A 24798-nucleotide genomic window follows, 5' to 3' on the forward strand; every position below is an offset into this window, starting at 1 on the left:
ATTTATCTTTGATCAAGGCACTCAACAATTATGTAACTGATTCTTAAGCAAATATCAAGGAGTTTAAGGATGTAATGTTTGGAGAATTTACTGTAACTTTCAAAATGGATTCATGGTTTGAACGACTGTAAACTTTCAACCGAGTTAAAGACCTGTATTTTAATTCAGTTAATGGCTAAGAAATAGTAAAACATGTTCATATATCTGTGGTTATGAACTTGTGAACGAAAATCGTTTTTTTTCTTATGACCTGAAGGGGCGTGGAAAGTATTATCGCATATGTGATATATCACCACAGAAAGATCAAAGAAAATCACCGCAGATATGCGACAATTTATATTCTTTATATTCTTTTTTTCGTGTCTTGATTCATATTTAAATATTGTTCTTAAAATAATTTTAAATTTCATTAATCTGTGTATGCGAACTGGGGGGGGGGGGGGGGGGGGTGTATATGAGTATATTGAAATCAGAACAACTGTTATTTGCCATTTTATTTTGTTTTTCCTTCTGCTTAAAATCATACTCGCTCCACAAGTCAGCGTTATAAAGATTTGAAATAATTTTTTAAAAGAAATTTTCTGGTAAATATTTATCACAAACTTTCAATGTATTTTGATGGCTTTTTCCCCATTGACAATAAAGTTGTCGGTTTTTGCTTACCTTCACTCAGAGATCCAAAATCAATAAAATAGGTTCTGTGCTTCCAGAGAAGTGGCTGGCAATGTTCAGATGCTAACGGATGATAACGGAACAAAAAAAAAACAGAATGGAAGGTCATCTGAAAGACTCCGATGACGTACCTAATGGCTGCTGTGCGGACATTCACATTCATCACATTCATTTAGAGACATATTATTTCATCATTATTTGTAATATACAAGTAAACATCTTCAAAAATCCAAAAATATACTTTACTATCATAATTTTGATCTTTTATCGAAAAAAGATAAATCAAAATTTTTAACCAGGCCAAAGAAAAATTTATTACAATACATAAAGATATAGATTGATGGGAGAGGAATATCTAAGTGTTTGGAACTGTGTCCAATCCTTTAGATATATTGTCAATAAAAATAAAGATATAGATAATAAAATCCAGGGATAGGATAAGTAATATTTGAAATACCACTTCATAGTAAGAAATTGTAAATTCAATCTCAAACTATTATCCAGGAAGGGTATTTCACATTATGTTGTCATTGGAAAATAAATATGTTGTTTGTCAAAATATTCAGCACTATAAAATATTGCACAATTTTTACAATAAATGTGACTTAATACCATCATGAAACATCTTTTTTCTGATTGAAATGATTATTGTTGTCAAGTTTATGTTGTCAAATCTTAATATCCACTCAGTTATATTTCCATAATCCTTCTCTTCAAAACACCACCACTGAGTCTTAGAATGGCCTGAAAAGAAATGAGAAAAATCATATAAAAAAGAATAAAATTGGTTTGTTGACAACAAATATAAATAAGAAACTTTTTTAAATTAAATAAACAAAGACGTTAAACGACGTGATTTATTTTTAAAAAGTTTCTTTTATTGTGAAACTACTTTTTGAAGCTGAACAGAACAACAGGCCCAGAGGCCACATCGCACACTTGAGTAACTGGATTGTTGCAGTTCATTTACCAGATTCACCCTCTTGCTACACCTATCATGCCCACTACCCCGTTCCCTTTTATGATTTTAAAACTTTAGAATTTACACTACCCCAGGATGCTTCCACATAAGTTTCAGCTTTCTTGGCCCCAGTGGAGCTTGAGAAGATTTTTAAAAATTTGTTTTATATATTTCTATGTAAAACATGAAATTCCCTATTGTCGCCCCGCCCTACACTAGAGGGTCATGATTCTCACAATTTAATTTCTACACTACCCAAGGATGCTTCCAAAAACTTCCTGGCCCAGTGGTTCTTGTGAAGATGATTTTTTAAAGGTTTGTTCTATATATTTCTAGTAAAACTTGGAATTCTTTATTGTGGACCCACCCTGCACTGGGGGTGATTATTTTAACAATTTAATATCTACACTACCAATGGATACTTCCAAATAAGTTTCAGCTTTCCTGGCCCAGTGATTCTTGAGAAGATTTTTTAGTGACACACCCCTATTTTTGTCTTTTCTTGATTATCCCCCCTTGATCCTTAATTTTAACAATTTAAACTCCCCTTTACCCAGGAATGCTTTCTATATTAAGTTTGGTTAAAATTGGCCCATTGGTTCTTGAGAAGAAGTCGAAATGTGAAAGTTTACAGACGGACAGAAAGACGGACGAAGAACAAAATGTGATCAGAAAAGCTCACTTTTGCCTTCGGCCAGGTGAGCTAAAAGAAACAAAATGGCATAAATGAGGAAATAGTTGCATTTTGCAAATATACATACATGTAAATACAGAAAGGATTGTTTTAAGCAGATATAATTTTTTGCCCCCTTGAAATTTATTCATTTTTCTTTTGTATAATCTGTTTTGCGTTATTTTCTAATGAGTGATGTATGCTCAAAAGACAGGATTAATAAAAAAATGTTAGCCCCCTTGAGGTTTGTTTTTGTTTTTACTGAATATATTGATTTGCGCTAGCTAATTTCTTCTGATGTATGCTTAAACATTATTTCATTGCTAGATATAAAAATGGTCCCATGATGTTTTACATAAGCTCTTATCGCTAATGAATGACCTGTCTAACAAGAACAAATAAACATTTACAGTCAAAATAATTCACAACTAAAATCAGAATTGTCTCATTCAATTTTACCTACTATTGGAATTAAGCAAAATAGTCCTCGATGTATAGTGGTTTCATACCTTAGAAAGATCATCCCAGATTATGTGAAAGACACCATCACTCATTACGGTACTACTTTCTGAAGTATGACTGTATTTATTTCTATACAAACGGATTCTTTCTATGTCGTCACTCTCTGTGATGTCCACTATTCTAGGTTCTTTTCCCCATCCATTCCCAGGGGGAGCAATGTCCGAGAAATTCCTCAACAGTTTATACATGATGGTAACGTCCATAGATAAAGATGATACACCAGTGTTGGATCCACCTTCAAAAAATTAAATTACTTACAGATGTATGTCTGAGATGGATAAAGTAGAAATAAAGGTTTAACTCTTCACTCATATATTGAAATTACCCATACTTTATATGTACAATCTAACCTGCCCTGGGAGTATATCGTGTTTTGAATTTCATTGACAATCACTAGCAAAATGTTTAAATTTTTTTTTAGCTCGTCAAATACGCCAATACAATAGTCTTTCAGCGCTCTTAATCTTTCAATTTCATAAAAATAGGTCAAAATAGCTTTGAAATGAAGATTTTAGTATATTTTGATATATATAGTTTATTTATTGTAAATGTCTTTTTGTTACATAGATGGTTAGACTTTCAGCACAAAAACTGAAAAAAAGGTTTGTTTGTTAATTTGTTAATTGCACTATTTTATTGAATGAAAAACGTTGATTCGAAGCAAAATATTACTTTTGATATTTCTATTTCAACACCTTAATAAAAAAGATGATTATATATCATTTTGTTTTTTAAAGTTTATTCCTAATTTTATGACTTATGTTGTATTGAAACAATTGTAAGTAATTTTCTTTTCTTGGGAACATTAAATTAATTAAATATGCTACTGAAACCACTGTTAAGATCTTTAAGAAATAGATTGTATTTTGAGAAATTCTTGAAATGTGCTGTAGTGCATATATTGTATGAGAAATCTAAATTAACAAACAAGAGGCCCACGGGCCTTATAGGTAACCTGAGTATCATGTAACAACTTTCCAGGGATTGTATTTGGTTCGTGTTTTAATCCATAAGCCATGAAAATCACAAATTTTGAAAAAGGCACCATTGCTTATCAAAGGGCAGATTTCAAAGCATTTATTTTTAGTCAAAGTACCCCCCTGGTACCCCTGACCCAGCAGCCCTGAAATTATCTATTTTGAAAGAGGCCTCTTTCTTCATTATAAGGCCAGCATTTTTTTTTATGTTTAGGTTTAGTTATGAACATGAGAATAAAAAAGTCCCGAAGGAGATGGAAATAAAATTTTTCTTTTGATAAATCAGTTATTAACATTTGTACATTCTTTTCTGTGCTATCCTAATAGGCTCCTTCCAACTGGACACATAATGCTTACAAATAGGAAAGTAGAACATTTAATTGCTTATTTCATCATCTGCCAGTTTGGGCCAGTTATATAAATTTTGTGATGTTGATCAAAATATATTTTTAAAAATCAATTCTTTAAAAGTCTTTCAATATGTCTTCATTTTTTAATATGTGTAGACATTGTTCGAAAATTTGCTTGATGCCTAAAATTATAATTCCTATCTTATAACAGACAGGGAGTATTGGGGAGTAGGGTCAACATTTTTTCAATTAAGTGTAAAATAATTTTTCTGACTGATACAAATGATACTACATGCCTGCAGTATATATTTGTATAATCTTGCTTTTTAATAGTTAAATTTTTTTTATTTCTTCAGGTTATTGTTTATTTCTTCCTCAAATGGACTTCATTTCTCCCATATTTTTATTCATTACATCTGATGCATAAGCAACCCTTTTCTGAAGAATGATGCTTAGACTGTAAGCTATAACAGAGACCTAAACAATGTCCCTGGCAATATGCAATAGCTACCACGGGCAGTTTAAAACCTGGGGGAGGAAAATAATTTACAGTTAGTAGCTTTTGAAACGAATACATAATTATCTCACCAGCATGTCATTGTGCAACAAAGTCGTCAGCATTTTATTTGTCCTTTGAACGGGTGAAACGTTTTGAATGGCACTCTTATCGATGAATTTTACACTAAACCAAGGTATCTTCTCAGATCTAGCTTTAAAGTTTATTTACCCGCCGTTTCATCGTAAAACCGGAAGTGCAAGTTCGTAAATTTGAAATCTCGATCCCGACTCAAATTTTACATCGGAAAGAAAAAAAATTGTTTTATTCTATTCTGAAAATTCAAAACATTGAGCGGAGGGTTTGAAATACTGAAAATAAAATAAATCCTGGCCTTAAATATGTAATTAGATCATTAGCATATTAACCAGGAGCAAAGGATAAGATGTTCAAAGAATTCAGGCATTTCACTATACTGTATAGGGGATTAATTTCTCGGGTTGTAATTTTCACAGTTTTCTCTCATCTGACACGATCGCGGTTTCTTGAATTCGTGGAATTTGGTATGTAATAAAAGTTTCTTCCCTTGTCTCCATTTAATTCATACCATAGCTACATGTAAACAACATTAATCAGCGTTATGTCTTTATTTCACGAACAACAGGGTAAGTTATTATAAAATTGTTAAATTTTATAAATAATTAACACAAATGCAGCTATTAATAATCTCTAAACGTTAAATGACTTTCCTATATGCTATTACGATGAGTGCATGTGTACCCGAGATCTTCAATACAACGCAGCGAATAACTACTTGACGGAAATAAAACTTTTTATGTAGTTCTACTAAATAATATGATCCTTCCACACTTCCTTCGTCAGTAAGTTCGATATTTATTTGAATGATTTTTTAAAACCAAAATGTAGATAAAAACTAGATGAACTAACAATCATGAGAATGCAGGTAACAAATACATTTATAGTTACGCACGGGTAATCAAAACCCATGGTCCACGTTGTTTTGATTGATAAAACATGTAGCGTTGGCTATTAAAACAGCTTTTGAACAAACACAGGTTATTATCTGCTGATTTGAATTAAAGTAAAGCGTGATAATTAAAATTAATTGAATGCCAGTACTACTCGCAATTATTGATATGACCATGGACTGCACGAACACCTATATAAATCTATCGTAGTCTATTCTCAATTTTCCAAATAAAACATGGAGATTATTGAAAATTTATTCACTGTTTCTTGAATTCACGGATTTGTTAACACCGTGAATATAGCGAATATTAACACAGGGAGTTATTTTACCCCTATACAGTATATAATCATTAGAGCCCCACCCTAAAACAAGAACCCCTGACCCTGGGGCCATAAAATTCACAATTTTGGTAGAGGCACTCTTGCTCATCATATCTATGTACTTTGTTAGTTTATTTAATACCCAGGAGCAGAGAAAAAGATTTTTAAAGAATTCATGTATTTTCACTATATAATCAATAGAGCCCCGCCCTAACACCAGAACCCCTGACCCTGGGGCCATAAAATTCACAATTTCGGTAGAGGCACTCTTGCTCATCATAACTATGTACTTAGTTGGTTTATTTGATACCCAGGAGCAGAGAAGAAGATTTTCAAAGAAATAATGCATTTTCACTACCTACTTATATAGCCCCGCCCTGGCACTAGAACCCCTGACCCCAGGGCCATGAATTTCACAATTTTGGTAGAGGACTTATTGCTTATTACAATCATGCAAACAGTTTGACTGCTTGATGTCCAGGAGTAAAGAAGAAGATTTTTAAAGATTGCATTAATTTTAGTGGTTTTGGCCCCACTTCTCAGGCCCCAGGGGGGCAGGGATCATGAAATTCACAATTTTTGTTCCTCTTTACCCATAGACGCTTTGTGCTAAATTTGGTTGAAATTGGTTCAGTGGTTGCAGAGAAGAAGCTGAAAATGTTCAAATGTTAACACACGACGAACGAAAACAGATAGCAATGGGTCACCTGAGTTTACTCAGGTGACCTAAAAAGACATTTAATTTTCGTCTTTATGTGGATTATTTTTTTTAGGTTAATGGCATGCACAACCAACAAGAGGCTCACGGGCCTTATAGGTCACCTGAGCATCATGCAACAACTTTCAGATGATTGAATTTGTTTCATGTTTTAAGCTAGATGCTTAGGCATTTACAATTTTGGAAGAGGCACTCTTGCTCAAAATACCTATGTACTTTGTTAGTTTATTTAAAACCTGTGAGCAAAGAAGAAGATTTTCAAAGATTTAATGCATTTTCACTATATAATCAATAGAGCACCGCCCTAACACCAGAACCTCTGACCCCTGGGGCCATAAAATTCACAATTTTGGTAGAGGCACTCTTGCTCATTATAACTATGTACTTAGTTAGTTTATTTAAAACCTAGGAGCAGAGAAGATTTTCAAAGATTTAATGCATTTTCACTATAATCAATAGAGCCCCGCCCTAACACCAGAACCCCAGACCCTGAGGCCATGAATTTCAGAATTTTGGTAGAGGCACTCTTGCTCATCATAATTATTTACTGAATTAGTATATTTAATACGTAGGAGCAGAGAAGAAGATTTTCAAAGATTTAATGCATTTTCAAAAAATAATCAATATAGAGCCCCACCCTAACACCAGAACCCCTGACCCTGGGGCCATAAAATTCACAATTTATGAAGATACACTCTTGCTCATCATAACTATGTGCTTAATTAGTTTATTTAATACTCAGGAACAGAGAAGAAGATTTTCAAAGAAATAATGCATTTTCACTATATAATCAATAGAGCCCCGCCCTAACACCAGAACCCCTGACCCTGGGGCCATGAATTTCACAATTTTGGTAGAGGACTCAATGCTGATTACAATCATACCAACAGTTTGACTGCTTGATGTCCGGGAGTAAAGAAGAAGATTTTTAAAGATTGCACTATTTTTAGTGGTTTTTGCCCCCTCCCCCAGGCCCCATGGGAGCGGGGACCACCAAATTCACAATTTTTGTTCCCCTTCACCCATAAATGCTATATGCCAAATTTGGTTGAAATTGGTTCAGTGGTTTCAGAGAAGAAGCTAAAAATGTTTAAATGTTAACGCACGACGCACAACGCACGACGGACGACGACGGACAAAAACGGATAGCAATAGGTCACCTGAGTTTACTCAGGTGACCTAAAAATGTAATAGTTCCAGACTAGGTTATTGGCATTTTTATTTCTTTTTAACAGACAAAAATGGACACAATTTTTACTCAAAGTATCGAGGCAATATATTCTTTTTTTCCCTGCATAAATCATGAAAATGTAGCAGTTGCTTTATTTCCTGAAGTCATGATCTAACATATGTCATCATGGTTTATAGAAATATTCAGTGTCTTGAAGTCTGTAGATATTCCACTGATTTATGGTATTAATTTAATTATATGTTTCTCCATCATACTTTGACTTTGGTCATTATGTATATAGTCCCTACAATCTTCGGTAACCTTAAATTAATGCAGAGTTATACTTTCCCATTCTTGTTTGATACCAAGAAATGCTTAATATATTTTATTGGTAGATTTTTCACAATTATTTATTACTTTTATTGCTGTTTACTTTTTTGTTTATTCTTTTATCCAATACTATTTTAAAATGAATACTTTGTTATGGAATAAGAGATTCTTGTTATTATACTAAGTGATGTGTTATATACTGTAAAATTATAACTTTTTTAGGGCAAAATTTTCTGGGTTCGAGAAAATTTTTTATAATTTTTTCATTGTTAAAGGAGATACATTATGTAGTGCATTGTACATAATTTTTTTTAATCATAACAAAAATCTTTTAACAGACCATTATTTTTCATTATGCCAAAAATATTTTAAGAAGCATAATTTTTATCATTAAAGAAAGAAAACCAATAAGTACCTTGAGGAGTGAAGAGAATCTCTAGTTGAGGTTGTTGGAATCGGAACGGTCCTCTTCTCATGTCTGTTTCATTGTCTTTCAGAGTCTTCTCTAAATCCTCTTTAGGGAGGAATTTATCGAAGCAGATTCTTACTGCATCAGTTCCAACTTGCAATAACTTTACTATCTTGGCAAAATTATCTATATAAATATAGCCCAAGTATGTTAATTAATGACACTATAGTAAATATGAATACCATGTATGATTATAGTAAATGAAAGAAAAAAGAAATCATTTCAATCTTTCTCCAACATGTCAAATAAAAAAAATAAATAAAAGGGAATTTACTTAATCTATTATGACGAGAAAAAGCATTTACCTTTCTCTCATAAAAACTTCTGATCAATAATCAGTAAACGATTGTTCTTAAAGCTTACTTTTGTATGTAATTGTTTGAGGTTGATTTTGTTTTATACATGCATTTCAATTTGTATACAGGATACACACGAAATAAAAGAAGGGTGTGGGTCTGTCAAGAGATTTACTTTTAATGGACTTATCTATAGGTCACTTCAAAGCAGTGCAAAGTTTAAACTTATTAATAAGTTTCCTTTTTTACAAATTTAATGGTAAGTCTGTCATTTTTAATGAGAATTTACATACATACCTTCGTGCATGACATAATTATATTCGTTGATTGGAAATATTAATATGTACATCAAAACTAGTCGTTAATTAAAGTAATATACGCCGTATGGATGCCGATTTGTATGTGAAACAAAATGATTAAATGATTTGAAACACATAAAGTGTAATGAAAAAATAATATTTCCACAAAATTTAACTATAAAACTAGTTGTAATAACAGAACGATAAAGCAATATCTGCAATCAAGAATTCAGTCTTTTCATGAATATTGATAAAGGAAGTGCGTAAACAGTAGGTCTAAATATAGACACGTATGTCCAAGGGAAATTATAGACAACGAGGTACGTTGCATTTTGACAACGATTATTAATAAAAGGTTAATATGCGTCATAACAGAGTCTAGATTTTTGATACTGATTACATTTAAAGATAAGTTATATTAATAGTAACACGCCATCCATGTCAAAAGTGAGTTGTATCTCAAAGGGCTTACCTCGTTTACTTGACGCCGTGTTTGTTTATCAATCTAAAAGTAGCCACGGCGTCACGTGGTGGATTTACTTAAAAATAGACATTATTCTCCTTGCAGGATAATAAATAATTATAATTTGATAACTTTATAACGAATTTTATTTAAATGGTGTAATTTACAGCATTTTCGTAACTTTTATTGGTAAACAAAATATATAAATTTCTAGCCGTATTTTAAAATGGCGCACCTTATAGCGTATATTACTTTAAGGAATCACTGTCTAGTTTTGAGAGTATGCCAGGGCATCAACAATAGTGGGAAACATGGGATAATTTGCATAACGGGCGAAGCCCGTTATGCTAAAATTATCCCATGTTTTCCACTATTGTTGATGTCCCTGGCATACTCTCAAAACTAGACAGTGATTCCTTATATTTCCATTTCATTGTGAAATAAAATTGTAGATTTAGACTTTGAAAATGTAGACATAGACTTAAATCACACGAGGACTTCCATGCTAATTTCAATAGTCCTCGCCCACTGATGCAAACACAAAGGCAGCCGCACGAGATTTACATGCATATTTGGCCTCCTTAGCGTCGGACACAGAGACAGATGCGCACGAGATTTGCATGCGTATTAGGCCTCCTTAGCTCCTGACCTATCGACCTGCCTAATTTACATTCCGGCAGAATTATCAAGAAATAAACTCCGACAACTTTCAAAGAGTTATCACAGAGAAAAAAATTAGAAATGGAAATATTATTGTATAACCTGTGTTATATTAAATCGAGGATAACGTGAAAAAGAATTTAATCTCAGATTTAGTTGAGGTACCTTTTGGATGTGATTCACTTGGTCCAACACTCTCTAACGGTGAACTTTTAGATATACCTTTAACTTCCAAGGGCTCAACTTCATCATGATATACCTTTAACATGAAAATAATGACATTAAAACTGTTGTGCTCATTATGAATGATCATATAAGATTTAATAATGCTACAAACAAAATTTCCTGAATGCAAAACAGTGAAACGATATGAAACAAACACTTGATAAACTCTCACATTATATAATTATGTATTTCTTGCAATACAAATGACTGTTTACGTGAAAACAATAAGTTATTAATTAAAATGCCCAACTGTTGGATTATTGCTCAAGATTTTCAGCTATTGTATTGACAAAAATACATATACTTGAGTACCCGGTTACTCGGATGATTTATTCATTTTCATATATCATTCATCTCATCCTTTGCTCATCGGCATAATAAAACACAGATGTATTGTGAATGATCTTTACTTAAAAACTTCATTAAAGATACACGCGCATGCAAAAGAAAGAATTTTGATATATATGTAATTATAGTTAAAAAAAATTAAATCAGAAGAAGAAAAATAGATAATTTTTGACCCCCGATATACGTAATGATCAAGGAGAATAATTGCTTAGAATTTTGAAGTCACAGCTGTACACGATGACTCCAATTCAAAATTACATTCCACAGGAATCGAATCAGCAGTTCTTTATAAATACTTCCAAGTTTTATATGTCTTTGGTGGCACCTTGTTAAATTTTTTAATGAGGTCATCATAATTCAGGTCTTCAAAACTTGTATAACCTGCTGACGATCAAAGCTATCAATTAACTGTTAAAAACAATCGAAACAAATCGTTCATATCAGTGAATCACTAGATCATTAATTCTAACGGTAAATAAAATTAGAGAAATATTTACGTTTAGTCTCATAAAAAAATATATATTTTAAATTTTTACGAAATAAGATGCATTTTATCCGAGTAACCGAATAGCAGTTTTATTAACCGATACTCGCATCATTCGACGGTTAACCGGGTACTTGTTGCCAACACTAATACTTACAAATCTATTAAATGCTAAAGAAATGAACACACTTTAAGAAAAATATCTAAAACTCTTACTAGTATTTAATCCAAAATGAACCAAACGGGCATTGTTTTCTCTCCCCTCCCTACTCAATGTAGGAATTATGATTTGAACAAGTATAAATCTAAATTGCATAATTATTTTATATATTTCTCTAAAAAGCTCTTTATAAACCAATGTGGATTATTTTTCTGATATCATCCAATTTCTTTATTTTAGTAAAGAAGAAGGTATGGTTTCCATACAAATTTTGCCCTGTGGTTTTCTAAAAAATGAAACTCGTGTAAAAGCTGAAAACTCATGCATTTTAAATAATTGAAATTCAATGCAGAAAAATCATACAAGTCATTTTTCACACATGTGTTTTTATATGCTAATTATGACGTCATAAACATGTGCATTTTCCCGTATTTTCTTGAAAAGTTGCAGAAGACACCAATTTTCAATGGAATTTTCTTTCAGATGACATTGTCCACAGGCATCGCCCACAAAGATCTTGAGATATATGATTTGTTATTGAATTTTGCACAAAATATCAAAAAATTAACATGGGCGACGGCTGTGGACACTGTCTTCTACAGGAAAATTACTCTTGAAATGTGCCATTTTTAAGCTTTTTCTGTTGAAAATAGAGAAATGCTTCACATTTATGACGTCATATTTGCAGAATGGTTAACCTTCATGCCATATTCTTTCCTGATTTATCAGAGTCATTTATTTAACTAATATTCAAGCCAGTTTCAAAACTTTTTGATGTCATTACATTTTTAGGGCGCAATAAAGCTAAAACCATGCATACCTTCTTCTTATTTAAGGAACTCCGATCCTAAGCCAGGAAGGACAACTCTTTAATTTATAAATTAATTAAAAAAGTCTCAAAATGAAGCTTAAAAATTTAAACTTTTCATGCAACAATTTTCATTATATACCTCCTGAGGTGCTTCAAGGCTCTTTAAATTTCTCAGAAAGGTCTAATAAAAAGTCGAAAATTTTACCATGTACATGTATAAGTATTTTAAAATTACATATATCAAGAAATTGATGTTCATTTCAATCTAACCATAGATACCAATGTTTTAAAATATAATATGAAATTAGAAGTGATTGATGGTGCTCTACAATGACAGGATAATCTTTATAAACTTTGAATTTTAAAATGATCGAAGTAAATAAGAGAAATTAAAGTACATTTATTTATATGTATGAAAATTGTGGAATTTCTTCAAAAGCCTGGATACCTATGATTTATATTTTCAAAATGTGTTAAATGATCAAATTTGAATTGGAAAATGCATAGCAGGTGTTTTAATTCGCAATTCCAGAAATTATATTCAAGATTTATTAATTTTCTCTACATAATATGATTAACTTGAAAGATGAATTTTGAAGAGTTATTGTGGGAAAAACACGTTACTTTGAAAATTCAGAGACATTTTTGTGAGCATTTTCAATTAGTCAATGCTTGATTTCAGAACCTGAGGATCGGAGTACCTTAAACAACTTGTATTTACTATCAATGAAGATCTTTCTCTTTTATTTTATTATTTTTTTTTTTTGTAAAAAAAAAAATTCCTCTTTATTGAAAATTAAAATTGCAGTACTATTTTTTATGTCCATTATTTGAAACACTAATTCTACAATCGATTTGAAAGCTGCACTTTCTAAAAAGTTTATGATGTTTAATTGAATTGACTGAAGTCTCTGAAATACAGATATTACCCATGTAGCCAACTGAAGAACATATATTTACAAGAGTCAAGCTATGATCCAATATCATAAATTTCTACAGTAACTAGATTTTCCAGTTTTTCTTTTTTTATGATTTAGAACAACTATTACAATAAAATACATGTACCTGTACCCAATATTTCGTGATATTCTTTGAGTTGATTATGTGCTTTCTCCCTATTGGACAGGAAGGACACTGAAAAATTGCCTTTGTAAATTCTGATTCGTTGATCACAGAACTTCCTTGGCTATCACAGAATCCTGAAGCTTTGCATTTGAACCCAAACGTAAATCGAAAGTCAGTCTGGAAAGTTCTGGAAAGAACATTAAGCATACGGTCAATTTCTGCCTTAATTTCCTGGCATTTTGATATCTCAACTCTCCCTTCAATAACAAACACCTGTAACTGAATTTCCCTGGGAGTCATTCCAAGCAATATGTTTTGACCCTTAAACAAGAAAACAGCTGCTGTCTGGTATATACATAGTCTCCCTCTCTCTGTAACAATTTCCCAGTGAATTTGCAAGCATGTAGCTACAAGACGATGGAAAATACCAGCAGGAAGAACATCAAACACGTAGCATAGAATGGAGGAGGCAGAGTATGAAGTGAAGGGATTTTCAGGAAATGGCATTTTGTTCATACAAGGAACATACCATTTTTTGTCATCCAATTTTGCTAATAATCCTAGCTTCTCCATGTATAGCATGACATCTGTTTTGTGCTCAGTGAAAGCTATTCCCTTCATTTCCCAGATAGCTGTAAGCAAAGTGTCATTTAATTCTCCAGTTTGATCAAATTTTTTCCAGTCTGATGCAAACCTACATAAATCCTTTTCTGCATGATTTCTATCTGTTATTACATTTTTAAATAAATTTGCAAACCACTGCACATCAAGAATGATTACAACATCAAGAAGTTCTTGGTTGAAGTATAAAATTTCTCTGATATCATGGAAAAACTGCAGCATAAAATTAATGTCATCAACCGTTTCGAGCTTTATACCTGTTGGCAAGGCATCATTGAAAGCCAGCAGCATTTCTTTTTTCATTATCCTCTGGGATTTCTTTTCCTGGAAGAATTTTTCAAACATGACCCATGAGAGTGGAAGTTTTTCTCCCCAGTGATTTAGATTTTGCACAACTTTAACGATAGAGAGCTTAATGTTCTCAATGCTTTCATTGTCATGGAATCCAACTGCAAACTGCCTATCCTCATGGAGGTGTTTGTACAAGGTCTTGTCCTTCATTTCAAGAGTAGCCCATATTTCATGGAAAAAAGTCATAATCTCCTGGAAATAAAAGTTTACTAATAAATCATTCTTTTTAGCATGTATATGAATACTGTATACAGGGAAATTTTCACCTCGGTTTTATTTTTGCCCCTTTGGCTTCCTACTTGAATGGGCAAATTTAAGACGGAGCGAATTAAAATTACACAAAATATTTTTTTTACACAGAAGTATGAATTGCGAATTTAAAACGGGGCAAAACTGTTCACAAGTTCAAAGGGGCGAAAATAACACGAGGTGAAAATAACTTTGTAAAAAGTATTAAGAAATCACAACAATTAATGATAATGATACATTGAAAAGTCTCTAATCACACTGTGAATTTTGACATATATTTTATACTGTTAAATACAACACACTGTCAGATCACACAAGTTTTCGTGTATGTTTTGGAATGAATATTTTTTTTTTCAATTTATAAAAACATGCATATGCCATTTAAACCAACACAAAACACGTACTATTCAACATATATATGATAATTCAAATATTTCAACTGTGTATAAGTGGTTTTGTAACCTCATGTTGATAATAGGCCTAGAGGGCAAAAGTCTCATCTCATACACATAGCTAGATCCAATTCAACTAATTCTTAATTATCAACGTTTTCCAGGATTCCAAAATGTTTTATCTGTTGTTAATTTAGCTTCCCTTTAGATAAGAATCTGGAGAAACGTTAAGTACCTTTAGATAAGAATCTGGGGAAAAGTTAAGTACCAGTCATACAAAGATTCAATCATGTATTTCACTACAAAAACCTCGATGAATTCAGACACCTGTGGAAGTGTGCCACATGCATTCGAGGAGACGTTCATCTCTGCAACATCAGAAGGTAGGTTACTCATCTTGGTTAATTTGTATTTAAAAGTATTTTTAACTTTGAAATTTATATTTGCTAGTTAAATCCTTTACATCCTGTCGTTTTCAGATGCTGACATGAAAAGGGGAGGGGGGGTGTCAGTGTCAAACGTATCTGTAGAACCGTAGAATTCTGTACATTACAATAAATTATCAACTATGACCAGGTATTCAATTAATCAATAATTATTTAAATGTGAAAATATGAATTTATATGACTTTAATTATTTTTTTCTTCTATTATACAGTGTATATTGTTCTAAGTTGATTGACTATAGGTACTTAACAGGTTGGAACCAATCGCTTAAATGGGATATGATATTCCAATTGGGCTATATATTTACAGTGCAAAAAATGAAAAATTCTAATCCGCATTAGAACACGTAAAACGGAATAACTTTTGGTTGAAAAGTTTTCTGCAACCCTACAGTTGCAAGATTGATCCCAAAGAATTTATGAATCTTCTTAACAATGAACTTGTTATTCCGTTTTAAGTGTTCTGATGCGAATTTATGATATTTATAGCCAAAATAAAAAATATTATTTTTTGCCCTGTACATTTATTGCCCATTTTGGATATTATATGCCAAACGGACAATTATATCCCATTTGGGCGATTGGTCCCAACCTGCTTAAGACACAAACAAGAGGCCCAGGGGCCACAGAGCTCAACTGAGCACATCGGCTAGGAAAAAGCACATATCAGATCAGAACTAAAAGTTTACTGAGGTGGGGGGGGGGGGGCTTGAATTTTAACCCCCCCTGGGTTCATGATTTGAACAAACTAGAATCTACACTACCTGAGGATGATTCCATAAATATCACTAATCAAGGCTTTGAATACTTGAAAAGGAGATGTTAAAAGGTTTCCCTATATATCCCTATGTAAAACTTGGGTAGGCAATTTTGGCCCCACCCTGGTACCGGGGGTCATGATTTGAACAAACTTGAATCTACACTACCTGAGGATGATTTTACATGAGTTTCATCTTTCCTGTCTCAATGGTTCTTGAGAAGAAAACTTATAAGGAGTTTTCCTATATATTCCTATGTAAAACTTGGGTTAGCCAATTTGGCCCCACCCTAGCCCCGGGGGTCATGATTTAAACAAACTTGAATCTACACTATCTGAGGATAATTTTACATGAGTTTCATTTTTCCTCTCTCAATGGTTCTAGAGAAGATGATTTTTTAAAGATTTATCCTATATATTCCTATGTAAAACTTTGATCAGCCATATTGGCCCCACCCTTGCCCCGTGGATCATGATTTGGACAAACTTGAATCTACACTACCTGAGGATGATTCCAAATGAGTCTCGTCTTTCCTGGCCCAGTGGTTCTTGAGAAGATTTTTAAAGAGTTTTCCTATATAGTCCTATGTAAAACTTTGATCGGCCATTTTGGCCCCACTTTAGCCCCGGGGATCATGATTTGAACAAATTTAAATCTACACTACCTTAAGATGATTCCACATGAGCTTCATCTTTCCTGGCCCAGTGGTTCTTGAGAAGAAGATTTTTAAAAAGTTTTCTTATATATTCCTTAAATTTGGGTCGGCCATTTTTGCCCCACTCTAGCCCCAGGGGTCATGATTTGAACAAATTTGAATCTGCACTACCTGAAGATAATTTTAAATTAGTTTCATCTTTCCTGGCACAGTGGTTCTTGATAAGAGGATTTTTAAAGAGTTTTCCTATATATCCCTATGTAAAACTTGGGTCGGCCATTTCGGCCCCAACCTTGCCCCGGGGGTCATGATTTGAACAAAATTGAATCTACACTACCTTAAGATGATTCCACATGAGTGTCATCTTTCCTAGCCTGGTGGTTCTTGAGAAGAAGATTTTTTAAGAAGAGGCCCATGGGCCTTGAATCGCTCTTCTGATAAATTGTACAACCTATCACTTGTATATGAAGCCTCTAACCCTAAGTATCCTAAAACCTAAGTTGCATCAACTGATAAAAAGTTTGATGATTCTTAGCCAAGGACTGAAGATATTTTAATAAAGCTATGAAAAAAACCATGAGTAGATCACGGTGACCCACTTTAAGATTGAAGTTTTCTGAGGACTCAAGATGCATTAATATAAAAACTAAGATTGAAGATTCTAAGCCAATATGTATTTGATATATTCAAAAGTAGGTCACCTTTACCTACTTTTTGGTCTAAATTCTTGGAAAACCCAAAATGCGTCAACTGACAAAGTTTGATGATTCTAAGCCAATAAATACCTGAGATATTAAAAAAAAATGTCACCGTGACCTACTTTTTGTTCCACATTCTCTGAAAACCCAAGAGGCATAAACTAACAACGTTTGATGATTCTAAGCCAATAAGTACCGGAGAATACTTAAATATAGCCATAAAATGTCAAAAGTAGGTCATCGTGACCTACTTTTTGGTCGGCATTCTCCGAAAACCCAAGATGCATCAACTGACAAAGTTTGATGATTCTAAGCCGATAAGTACTGGAGATACTTAAATATAGCCATTAAATGTCAAAAGTAGGTCATCGTGACCTACATTTTGGTTGACATTTATCAGAGGTTTAGGATGCATCTGCTGACCAAGTTTGATAATTCTAAGCCAATAAATACGTGAGATATTCAAAAGTAGGTCACTGTGACCTCCTTTTTGGTCGACATTCTCTGAAAACCCAAGAGGCATCAACTGACAAATTTTGATGATCCTAAGCCAATAAGTACTGGAAATACATAAATATAGCCATAAAATATTGAAAATAGGTCACCGTGACCTAATTTTTGGTCGTCACTCTCCGAAAACCCAAGATGCATCAACTCACAAAGTTTGATTATTCTAAGCCAATAAATACCTAAGATACTGAAATATAGCCATAAAATGTCGAAAGTAGGTCACGGTGACCTACATTTTGGTCGCCATTTTTCAGAGTCCCAAGATGCATCAGGTGATCAAGTTTGATGATCATTGGTCTGATTGATTGATTGATTGTATATTGTTTAACGTCCCTCTTGAGAATTTTTCACTCATATGGAGACGTCACCGATGCCGGTGAAGGGCTTCAAATTTAGACCTATACTCGGCACTCAGGGCCATTGAGCAGTGAGGGTTCTTTATCGTGCCAACGCCTACCGTGACACGGGACCTACGTTTTTAAGGTCATATCCGAAAGACCCGTGACTTTCACTTCTAGTGCCGAGCGCTTGGCGAAGGAACAGTCACTACCTTTGTTTACGTCTTAGGTATGATGCGGCGCCGCGATCGAGAATCGAACCCGGGCCTCCCGATCACGAAGCGAACGCTCTACCACTAGGCTACCGTGACCGGTGTCATTGGTCTGAAGGTAATCAAAATATGCCTTTTAAACAATTCAAAAACAAATGCCTGCAAAATTCAAAAAGTAGGTCACAGTGACCTACTTTTACTTAAATATGTTTTAAGGTCCGAAGATACAGCAACTTACAAGATTAGATGATTGTTACCCTCTCAGTGTCTGAAATAATGGGATGAAATGTTTTAAAAAGGATAAGTTATCAAGTTCAAAAAGTAGGTCACGGTGACCTTCTTTTAAGTTGATGTTGTTCAAGGACCCAAGATGCGTCAACTGACAAAGTTTGATGATCATAGGCCTTAAAGTGTCCAAAATCTGCCTTCAAATCAATTTGAAAACAAATGCCCACAAAATTAAAAAAGTAGGTCACCGTGACCTACTTTTGAGTTAACATGATGTGAAGTCTTAAGATGCATCTACTTACAAGATTTGATGATCCTAGTCCTTATAGTGAGCAAAATGTAGACATTTTCATTAATTGTAAATTTCGGTCATTTTTGAAGTGACCTTGAGACCACGCCCTTTGCCCAGGGTCATGCCTTGAACAATTTGTAAGTTTGGTGAAAATCTGCCTGGTGGTTCTGGAGAAGAAGATTTATTTGGAAACCAGTACTTTTGGTTTTGTTTTCCTGATTATCTCCCCTTGTTTTAAAGTCCAAACCCTTATTTTAGTATAAATGGTAGCCCTTGGGTAAAGGATACCCTGTGACATATTTGACACTGATTGGCCGAGGGCTTCTTGAGTTATGGCCCATATTCTGAAAAGTTAACGCACACCGCATGACGCACACCGCACAAATGGCCATAGCATTAGCTCTTTGAGCCTTTGGCTCAGAAGAGCTAAAAATGCCATTAATTTTTTCTCTAATTCATAATTATCACCCCTTGGAAAAGGGCGTGGCCCTTCATTTGAACAAACTTGAATTCCCTTTACCCATGGATACTTTGTAGCAAGTTTGGTTGAAATTGGCCCAGTGGTTCTTGAGAAGACGATGAAAATGTGAAAAGTTTACGACGACGACAACAACGACAACAATGACAGACAACGGACAAATTTTGATCAGAAAAGCTCAGGTGAGCTAAAAAAACCAAAACAAAAAGCAAAAAAAAAAAACCCCACACCAAGCCAAAATTTCAAATTCATGTAACATATTATATTAATCTATCAATTTTATAATTTTCTTGACAATTTATAGGACCACTTTGATAAAAGGATTTTAAGGCCTTGATACCAAGAGCCTGACCTTTCCATTTTATGCTTGGAATGATTTGGGAAATTTAACATAAACAGAAGTACACAAAGGGACTCAATATTAAGGTATGTTATTAGAATACCCTTTACAGTTGTCAAGGATTATCCTTATTTTATTTAGCAGTTAACTTGAACATTTTGGAAAAAAACTGTAATCTTTGGATCTGAGAATTTCATGCGAAGAATATGGCTTTAATTAATTTGATCTCCTTTGGACCTTTCAAAATCCTGTCATTTTCGGCAAAATTTTCAGTACTTCGCAAACTGCACTGACTAGCTCCTAGCACTTTTGGGGCAGAGGAAATAATCATCTTTTATTGTGTATAAAAAATTTTCTTGATAAACAAGCGTATGCCCTTGCACTATCCTCATTTCCTACATTCAGCTAACAATTCTATTTTGATACAAATCACGTGACAAACAGCTGATACGTGCGATATAACTAATAACTACAGTCCAGTCCTATCCAATATTGATAGCTATATTACATTTTATACATGTATTCAGTTGTTTTGTTACAATTTTTCAAATAAGTAATACATATTAAAGCGGTGCAAATGTCACATTTTCCATATCGGTCCTTAACATAGCTGAGGAGTCGACAAACATCTTACTATCACACAAGGTCACTTGGTCTCTAACTAGTAGCACAAAAAAATATTTGTAAAATGACGAAACAAATTATACCTTTTCTGTTTTTTTCTCACTATGTGTACCAATGAGCAGAACAGGGGCATTATCATTGCTGTACTGGTGAATTGATTTCATCCAGAATTCAAGATAATCTGTGAATGAAATGAAGACAAACAATTTGCTTATCACCATTCCTGACTTAAATTAAACTATGTAGGGCACTGTTTAAATGATTTCAGTAATATATATCAAAGTTTACTTTAAGTCAAACATTCAGAAAATTTGTGAAGAAAAGGAAGACTTCAATCAACAAAACTGCAAAATAATTATCTCTGACATTGGAACCAAGGAGAGGCTATGGAGGGGGGCTTACCCCCCCCCCCCCCCCCCCCCGACCCCTTTTTCCCAAACATACACTTTTATGACAAAGATAAACAATATAAAGGCATTTAAAAGTGGGGTTTATCTTCTTTGTTGGTTGAACCCCCCCCCCCCCCCCTCCACACACAATTAAATAGCCCCTTCAACACCGGTATGCTTCCGATGCCAATGTTTGAATTAAGCTTAAGAGTATTTGAAGTTTTATTTAAACAAAATTTTTAATGGTAACTGTTTGAAAAAAAACAATGGTTCCAAACATATAGACAAACATACATGGAGATAGATACATTTTCCTCACACAAGCCCATCCAATTATCTTTAACCATTATACATATAAATTCACCCAATAAAGAGGTGACTATATATTACACTGCAGTTTCATAAAAAATATGAATTTCAAAGAGTACTTTACTATCTTGATTTAAATCTGTATATGAAATAAGTAGAGTTTTTAAAAATCACATACTGCATTGCATATGCTATAGAAACTATGCAATCAAACCCAACATTAGGTAATGGTAACAAACCTCTGTGTGTCCATCTTTCATAAATGGAGCCTTCCTGACAGCAGACCTCTTCCCCGACTTGATCATCAAACTTCTTCTCCATATTCAGCACTAGAATGAAGAACGCCCGCGGACTCAGAAAAATCTGGTGTGAGGCATAATATGAACACTGTCCTGCAAAGTCAGTCATTGTAATTTTCTTATCCGGGTATTCTGGAATGTTTTTTGCATCAATCTGCAAATTTCCTGAAATTCCTGGATTATTTGGGCCAAGAATATCTTTGTTTTCCTTTGTAGCTTCTGCTAAATTTGAAGTTGATATGGCACCTTGTGGTGGAGAGAATGAGGTAGTTTTAATGTTGGTATCATCTCGTGATATCTGTCCACTGTTCGATGCATGAATCACATGACCCTCATCATCATCAGTTTCCATCTTTTCCTGCATTTTCCCATCATCAGCTGCATTTTCTGAATGAGATTCAGGTACACTCTGGTGCAGATCTTTTTTATCAAATTTAAGTTTAAAGCGTTGCTGACTTGAAGAATTTGCTGTAAATAAAAATGAATACATTTTAAAGGCCTTCTCACTTTGTTGTCCCTGCAAATAGACCTCTAGTCTACATTAAATAAATATGCAACTAAAAATATAATGTAGATCTTATGTATTATGAGCACTGAACTCAAATAATGATATTCACAGATATCATATGAGTATGATCCATGTTTATTCAAGAAATAAGATATCATTTTTAGAGTTTCATTGGCTTATGATATGAAGTCGGTCATGTGATCAAATTTTCGGGCATTATACATGTAGTAGATTTGATCACGTACCGACTTCATGTCATAACCCAATGAAACTCTAAACAAGAGGCCTTCAAGGCCGTATAAGTCACCTGAGTATCAATAACAACTTTCCAACAATTTTATTTGGTTCTTATTTTAAACCAGAGGCCATGAAATTCACAATTTTGAAAGAGGCAACATTGCTTATCATAATTATACACATAACATGCATACTCTAATTACTTAATATCCAGAGGTAGATCAGTAATGGAGAGAAAATCCATTTTCACTTTATAACCAGTTGTGCACCCCACCCCACAGGAACCACTGACACCGGGGCCTCATATTTCAAAATTTTAGAAATTTTATCATAAATTTTATTTCATCATAAATGGCTGATAAATACCAAAGAGCAGATTTGAAAGCATTAATTTATTTTCAGACTATGTAACCCCCCCCCCCCCCCATCGATACCCCTGACTTAGGGGGCATAAAATTAACCATTTTTCTAGATGCACCTTTCTTCATCATAGATATATATACATGTACTTACGGTATATTATTGGCATAACACCCAAGAGCAAAGGAAAAGTCTTTCAAAGAATTAGTGTATTTTAACTATTTAACCAAATGAGTCCCCCCCCCCTGTCCATTTACACCAAATGACAAAACCCCTGACACAGAGGCCATAAAATTCACAATTTGGTTGAGGCATTCTTGTTCAATATAACTATATACTTACTTAGTTTATCTAATATCCAGGAGCAGAGAAGATCATTGAAGAATTATTGTATTTCCATTAATAATCAATAAAGCCCTACCCTAACAACAGAATCCCTGACCCTGGAGCCATCAAATTCACAATTTTGGAAGAGGCAATTTTGCTCATCATAGCTTTGTACTTAGTTAGTTTATTTAACACCCAGAAGCAGAGAAGGAGATTTTCAAATAATTAATGTATTTTCTCTATACAGCAAAATTCGTTTAGTACAAACACAGATATTGCGAATTCAAGGAATTCACGGATAAGTTATCTTGGATCCCCAGCTATATAAATTTAACAAATTCCTTAATCAAATATATAATAGGTAGAGCTAAGTAATTTTATAGGTCCCAGTAACTTCGCTATAACCAAATTTTACTATATAATCAATAGAGCCCTGCCCTCACACCAATACTCCCAACCATGGGGCCATCAAATTCACAATTTTGGAAGAGGCACTCTTGCCCATCATAACTATGTACTTAGTTAGTTTATTTAATACCCAGGAGCATAGAGGAAAATTTTCAAAGAATTAATAACAGGGTATTATTTCAACTCGGAATAATTATTTCATTCGGAATTTAAAGAATTAAAAAAAATAAGCTACTAAGTCTCCTTACATGTATTTGTAGCTCAGTAGACAAAAATGTTGCCTTAGATCTCTGCATATTTTGTGAGTATTTTGGGTAAAGATTTTGTTTATAAACTCATTACATAAGTTATTCTATTTTCTGTTAATTATTTCTTATCTGTTTATTTGTTTGTTATTTGTTTGTTTATTTTTTGCTGTGTTTGTTTGTTTGTTTATTTATTGGTGTGAACAAGGTTGCATGTACTGGCAGGGGTTAGATGAATTTTTTACTGGGTTAGTTGGCGCATGCTCAAAGGGGTTAGTCGCCGCCGTGTGTCGACTAACCCCTTTGGGCATGCGCCATTTGCGTTAGTTAAAACTCCTGTAGTAAATCCATATCCAATATGTGTATTCGGTCTGCATTGTTAATCAGTCCACGCAATGTACGTAATAAACGGTAATTAACACCGTAGAAGTGTTATTTACTGTCACGATGCGCTTAAATCCTAAGTATTTCATTCCAAGTATCCATGAATGAAGGCTAGACCCGGGTCCCTACACCATGTGCACATGCCGATCTCCCGAAGAAAATAAATCACGGAGCAAGAGAACGAAAGTACATACCAATGCATATTCATCACGATAACTGAAGACATATAGTCGTAATAACGATTAAATCCAACAAATAGCCAGTGAAACGCTGCGATGTCAACACTGCCAATGCACTGCAAACAACTCCTGTTCGACGTCATATTTCGAAGTACGACGTCACAGGTACCCTGTTTTCCCGAACTTTCTCTCTGCATCAAAATGGCGTATAGGCATTGTACGTAATATAAGGTATTCTGTCACTAAGGTACATAATTTAAACATTATTTTTTTACTGAACGTTTTCCTTTACTTGGACAACCAAATATCACAAGAGGAAATGAAAGTGAAGTGTTTAGTACAAAAAACAGGCTTTAAAAATTGCAAGATCCAGGATCCGCGCACTTGTTTCATCTCCGCTAAGAGGTGCAGTTTTAGTGTGCACATCTCAAGTTTTCGATCTATTGTGACGTAGGCCTATCACTCGGGGACAGAATATCAAAAAATGAAATGCAGTATGTC

General features: G+C 33.7%; 1 protein-coding gene across 1 annotated transcript; it reads right to left on the reverse strand.

Moving 5' to 3' along the window:
- Nucleotides 1-1003: 1003 nt before the first annotated feature.
- On the reverse strand, nucleotides 1004-24052 carry LOC134253724 (probable serine/threonine-protein kinase pats1). The gene is made up of 8 exons (XM_062736305.1): nucleotides 24034-24052; nucleotides 21590-22117; nucleotides 20736-20833; nucleotides 13462-14625; nucleotides 10534-10627; nucleotides 8597-8776; nucleotides 2816-3063; nucleotides 1004-1416 (listed from the first exon to the last, which is right to left on the reverse strand). Exons 1-8 carry the CDS (start codon nucleotides 24050-24052, stop codon nucleotides 1363-1365), a joined length of 2385 nt encoding a protein of 794 aa, XP_062592289.1. The 3' UTR covers nucleotides 1004-1362.
- Between the last annotated feature and the right edge of the window lie 746 nt (nucleotides 24053-24798).

The sequence above is a fragment of the Saccostrea cucullata genome, unplaced genomic scaffold, assembly GCF_032062105.1.
Source record: "Saccostrea cucullata isolate Sc308-1 unplaced genomic scaffold, CSIRO_AGI_Scuc_v1 ctg1569, whole genome shotgun sequence".
Lineage (NCBI taxonomy): Eukaryota > Metazoa > Mollusca > Bivalvia > Ostreida > Ostreidae > Saccostrea > Saccostrea cuccullata.